The sequence below is a fragment of the Amphimedon queenslandica genome, unplaced genomic scaffold (assembly GCF_000090795.2).
Source record: "Amphimedon queenslandica unplaced genomic scaffold, v1.1 AMPQUscaffold_12583, whole genome shotgun sequence".
NCBI classification, from domain to species: Eukaryota; Metazoa; Porifera; class Demospongiae; order Haplosclerida; family Niphatidae; genus Amphimedon; species Amphimedon queenslandica.
Genome location: NW_003547181.1, coordinates 14,299 through 19,721, shown reverse-complemented (window position 1 = coordinate 19,721; position 5,423 = coordinate 14,299). Strand labels below are relative to the sequence as shown.

General features: G+C 38.3%; 1 protein-coding gene and 1 long non-coding RNA gene across 4 annotated transcripts; one reads left to right on the top strand and one right to left on the bottom strand.

Annotated features, from left to right (window-relative positions):
- Window positions 1-196: 196 nt before the first annotated feature.
- On the bottom strand, window positions 197-506 carry LOC109587403 (uncharacterized). The gene is made up of 2 exons (XR_002187572.1): window positions 389-506; window positions 197-338 (listed from the first exon to the last, which is right to left on the bottom strand). It is a non-coding gene; the product is annotated as an uncharacterized LOC109587403 (long non-coding RNA).
- A 1,887-nt stretch (window positions 507-2,393) lies between these two features.
- On the top strand, window positions 2,394-5,119 carry LOC109587405 (uncharacterized). Of its 3 annotated transcripts, XM_020003642.1 has the most exons (6): window positions 2,394-2,913; window positions 2,955-3,280; window positions 3,323-3,470; window positions 3,514-3,718; window positions 4,751-4,937; window positions 4,991-5,061. In XM_020003642.1, exons 1-6 carry the CDS (start codon window positions 2,710-2,712, stop codon window positions 4,995-4,997), a joined length of 1,077 nt encoding a protein of 358 aa, XP_019859201.1. In that variant the 5' UTR covers window positions 2,394-2,709; the 3' UTR covers window positions 4,998-5,061. The 3 variants fall into 3 exon arrangements, with proteins under 3 accessions (XP_019859201.1, XP_019859199.1, XP_019859202.1); XM_020003640.1 differs by having other exon boundaries at window positions 2,395-2,913; window positions 4,751-5,119; XM_020003643.1 differs by having other exon boundaries at window positions 2,822-2,913; window positions 2,975-3,280; window positions 4,751-5,119.
- Window positions 5,120-5,423: the final 304 nt, after the last annotated feature.

Genomic DNA, 5,423 nt, shown 5'->3' with positions numbered 1-5,423 from the left:
TTTATGCTAGGTGTCGTTTAATGATTCATTTATTCAATATGTCACTTATTTAATTCTTCATTTAATATTGATTATGAATAACAAAAGCTTCCCCACCCAACTACCGTAAATATTTAGCCAGCAAAGATCCTTGTGGTTCATTCCCCAGTAGGAAATCACTATTGCCAACTGCCTGCCATTTTTCAATAGTTAATCATTGGGGAGGGGTCTATTACTTATGATAATTTAATTAATTTTAGCAATAATTAACATTTTAATCAGTAAACAAACTGGGCAGACAGGAAAACAGCTGTAAGTTTTTTGGCAATACCAGGGAGCAGACTGAGTACCATCAAGTTCTATACAAAGGGTATAATCAAAGAATTATTTTCAGCATAGATACATGTACCTGTATGTGTAGACAGTATTTGATTTCAGTCAAAAATTAGCTGCATACAACACTGCAGCAACGTACAGATCATTAGCCATAGGTCATGATAGGTGGTGGTATAGATAGACTATATATGGCCCCTGGCCCCGCCCCTAATAGCCAAGCCCCAGCCCCCTTTAGTGCCAGGGCCCTACGAGTGTCAGCTTGTTGTTTAGAGAAATAATACAGCCTAGGAAATAGGTAAGAAAAAACTCATGATTATCAACATTAAACCAATTATTGGAGACTTATCATTCCAATCCTCAGGTTCCTATTTATCTTGAGAAGAAGCGGCCGTTTTGATCTAAAAATAGGAATTTGGAATATTTAAAATTAACCCTTTGTCTAATATCTAAAAATAGAAATTAAGATGGCGGGAAAATACACGGACCATTGTTGCACTGTTGCACTGTTGCATTGTAGCAATGTTGCACTGTTGCATTGTAGCACTGTTGCACTGTAGCATTGTTGCACTGTTACATTGTAGCATTGTTGCACTGTTGCACTGTTGCATTGTAGCAATGTTGCACTGTTGCATTGTAGCAATGTTGCACTGTAGCACTGTAGCATTGTTGCACTGTAGCATTGTTGCACTGTAGCACTGTTGCACTGTTGACTGTACTGAAGCATTGTTGCACTGTTGCACTGTTGCATTGTAGCAATGTTGCACTGTTGCATTGTAGCACTGTAGCACTGTTGCAATGTAGCATTGTTGCACTGTTGCACTGTAGCATTGTTGCACTGTTGCACTGTTGCATTGTAGCAATGTTGCACTGTTGCACTGTTGCATTGTAGCACTGTTGCACTGTAGCATTGTTGCACTGTTGCATTGTAGCATTGTTGCACTGTTACACTGTAGCATTGTTGCACTGTAGCATTGTTGCACTGTAGTACTGTTGCACTGTTGACTGCACTGAAGCATTGTTGCACTGTTGCACTGTTGCATTGTAGCAATGTTGCACTGTTGCATTGTAGCACTGTAGCACTGTTGCATTGTAGCATTGTTGCACTGTTGCACAGTAGCATTGTTGCACTGTTGCACTGTTGCATTGCTGCACTGTTGCATTGTAGCACTGTTACACTGTAGCATTGTAGCACTGTTGCATTGTTGCACTGTAGCATTGTTGCATTGTTGCACTGTGCACTGTTGCATTGTAGCACTGTTGCACCGTTGCATTGTAGCACTGTTGCACAGTAGCATTGGTGCACTGTTGCATTGTAGCACTGTTGCACTGTTGCACTGTAGCATTGTTGCACTGCTGCATTGTAGCACTGTTGCATTGTAGCACTGTAGCAATGTTGCACTGTTGCACTGTTGCATTGTAGCACTGTTGCACTGTAGCATTGTTGCACTGTAGCATTGTTGCACTGTTGCACTGTAGCATTGTGGCACTGTTGCATTATAGCACTGTAGCATTGTTGCACTGTTGCATTGTAGCATTGTTGCACTGTTGCATTGTAGCACTGTTGCACTGTTGCACTGTAGCATTGTTGCACTGCTGCATTGTAGCACTGTTGCACTGTGCAGTGTAGCAATGTTGCACTGTTGCACTGTTGCATTGTAGCACTGTTGCACTGTAGCATTGTTGCACTGTTGCATTGTAGCATTGTTGCACTTTTGTACTGTTGCCTTGTAGCAATGTTGCACTGTTGCATTGTAGCACTGTTGCACTGTAGCATTGTTGCACTGTTGCAATGTAGCATTGTTGCACTGTTGCACTGTTGCATTGTAGCAATGTTGCACTGTAGCACTGTAGCATTGTTGCACTGTAGCATTGTTGCACTGTAGCACTGTTGCACTGTTGACTGCACTGAAGCATTGTTGCACTGTTGCACTGTTGCATTGTAGCAATGTTGCACTGTTGCATTGTAGCACTGTAGCACTGTTGCATTGTAGCACTGTTGCATTGTAGCATTGTTGCACTGTTGCACTGTAGCATTGTTGGTGCGTGTATTTTCCCGCCATCTTAATTTCTATTTTTAGGTATTAGGCAAAGGGTTAATTTTAAGTATTCCAAATTCCTATTTTTAGATCAAAATGGCCTCTTCTCCACAAGATAAATATGAATCTAAAGATTGGAAAAATAAGTCTCAATAATTGGTTTAATGTTGATAATCATGATTTTTTCGTATCTATTTCCTAGGCTGTATTATTTCTCCAAACAAGCTGACTCTGGTATTCCTTAGCTTGGTGTTGATGGCATTCTGAGTTATACTATAATAGATTGAGTTTAGAGAATACTCTTGGTATTAATTAATCTTTCTCTAGAAAAAGGGCTGTCTCATGCTCCCTTGAAGGAATGGAAGATTTTGTGCACTCCAAGGTTGTAGGGGAGCAATGGACACACCTTCAGCTGAGCTGTCACCTGCAGTCCTTGTATCCTGGTGTGAGGGGATTTAGTGTTCGCTCAATTCAGCGTTTTTGTGCCTCTAAAGACATTCATCGAACTAGTCAACTAGATACAAATGAAGTGGAACAAGCTGTTACAGAAGCTGTTACTAAAGTAATCTTAATGTTTATTTTATTTATAACACTTAATTGTAGGTTGGTCCTACATATGGAAGAAAGACAATGAAAGGATTGCTTGCATCAGAAGGAAAGGTCATTGGTGAAGAAAGAGTAGGCAGGGCTTTGAGGCAAGTGAATCCTGTCCATCACCATGCTCGACAAACGGTTACTGCTCGACTAATTAATCCGATTCCATATCATGCTGATTATTTTGGTCATAAGTTACACATTGACCAGAATGAAAAGCTGGTAATGTATGGTGTAACCCATATCTGTGCAGTAGATGGATATAGTCGTATGATAGTTGGATTTCTTAGCATGCCAATTAAGAACACTGTTGAAATTTATTCTAACCTGTACAGGTAAATTAATTTTTATTGGCATTAGTTTATAAAGGGCTTTAGGCCAATTTTGTCAGAATATGGCTTATGGGACCAGATTCGGGTGGACCAAGGAAAAGAATGGTACTTGATGCTCTTTATACAAGAACAATTGGCTCATTTGCGCCATAATACTCAGCGTCCTCCACATCTTCAAACTAGTTCAAAACTAGTGAGTAATAGAATGTTACTGGTTTGTTATTTGTAGTTTCTAGAATCACTCTGTTGAGCGTATGTGGGTGGAAATAAATGGTCGTGTTAATTATCCAATAAAGAGCTGCCTAATATCACTGCAGGAAAGCGGAGAGATTAATATGGAAGATGAGCATGTTAAATTCTGTGTGTCTTGGTTCAGCATACGTGTAGCAAATGTTGGTACAGCTATGGCAGTGTCATCATGGAACCATCATAGAATACCTGGTAATTATAAATTTTATGTACATGTAGATTTACAGTGGTTTTGGAGATTACTAACCGTGTTGTTAACTGATTTTATATTGTGAATGCATGTCATGTTACATTATTTATACAGTCCATTTATTTGCATTGTGTCAGTGCAACCATTACAGTTACTTTCAAAATTTTAGAGCATTAATTTCAATTTTTTTGTAATTACTATTTATATTACCCTTATAGCTAAAAACAGCACAATGGCCATTAGCATTCTCTTAATTACAATGTCTATACTATTATACTATTGATTGAAAGAGTTGATTAAGCATAATTTGGTAAAATGTGTGTGCTGTGTGTACAAGTCCACTCTTGAAATTAAGGTTAAATTTTGACACTTTCAGAGCCACACCGAAACACCTTTGCATTTCTATAAATGAATCTATAGGCTGGGCAGATTTAAATGGAACTATATCCAATTTCATTCATCATAATAACTAATGATTTTGATTAGCAATGTACATGTTCAGACATTGATGTAGTCACATAAGACTTTACTAAAATACATGTTGATGTCTATATACTAATGCAGAATTTGCATAGAAGGAAATTTCATAGCTTGTTCTAGCTATGAGTTAAGAATCTCAGCAGCTTATAGCATCAAGTCATGCACTGTCTCACTGCCAGTTTGAATCTCAGTCCTTTCTGATGAACCAATGGATTTAAGCTTTTATTCTGAGATTTAAGAAGATTTTGTAGCTGCTTTCTTAACTTTCTTGCTGCTTGAGAGTTATATGAATAACAAATAAGTCTTATTTTGCTGTAAGTAAGCTCACAACTTTCTCCCATTTCTTTCACAGTCGCCATTTTTTATTTCATTGCAACCAGACCCACATTAATGAAAATATTTTTTGTAATTCTTGGTTTTATTTTAAAAAATTTCCATGTAAAGGGTATAATACCCATAGTCTCTTTTAGAGTGCATAAGATCACTAAAATTAATGGTATACACACAACAGTGTTGACATATGTCTTCGTTACATGCATGCTTCTTTTTTATAGGGAAGAAAGGTGGTATTCCAATTCAATTGATGAGGGAAAACAATATGGCTATGAGTGTCCCATACACACTTATTCCTGAAGCAACTGATGCTGTTCAACTTATGGAATCTAAGGGCTCTCATCTCACATGGTTCAGCTCTTTTGGTAGTGATCCTCTTGCTAATAGAGTGGACCTTGCTCAGCAAAGGCAGGATGTATTTTTTAGAAGATACCCTGACTTCAGCAACTTTTTCCATACAGTTGTTAATGGTGAATATGGATCATTCCGTGATGGCCTATTATATTTCATTGAAACGAGCAGAGATTTAGTTTCTTCATTGTAACTCTTATTAGTAGATTATTTGATCATTAGTAATAAACATAACTGCATTAACTGTTAATATTAGCACGTGCAGCAGGCTAAGAAGATGGCATCAAGTAGTTTTGGAATTGGAAACTCTGGCTTTACCGTTATGTTAAAAAGGAATGGCAGGTCCTCTGAACTTAACGTTTCTCAGGTGAATACAGAGAATTTAAGGCGAGTTTTTCAGGTGGATCCCGAAGAGGCATGGCTACAGGACGATTTTGACGGTAGTGCGTACTTTCCAAATGATGAAGGCTCCTTTGAAGGGCTACGCCAATTTCAAACCCTAGTTGTCATGGGTGTAGCCATGACTGCTCCTACTCCTCGATA

Bases quoted from the DNA above. Each gene is read 5' to 3' on its own strand.
- LOC109587405 (XM_020003640.1), top strand. From the start codon at position 2,710: ATGGAAGATTTTGTGCACTCCAAGGTTGTAGGGGAGCAATGGACACAC. The intron at 2,914-2,954 runs GTAATCTTAATG...ACTTAATTGTAG, and splicing joins TTACAGAAGCTGTTACTAAA to GTTGGTCCTACATATGGAAG. The intron at 3,471-3,513 runs GTGAGTAATAGA...TGTAGTTTCTAG, and splicing joins TTCAAACTAGTTCAAAACTA to AATCACTCTGTTGAGCGTAT.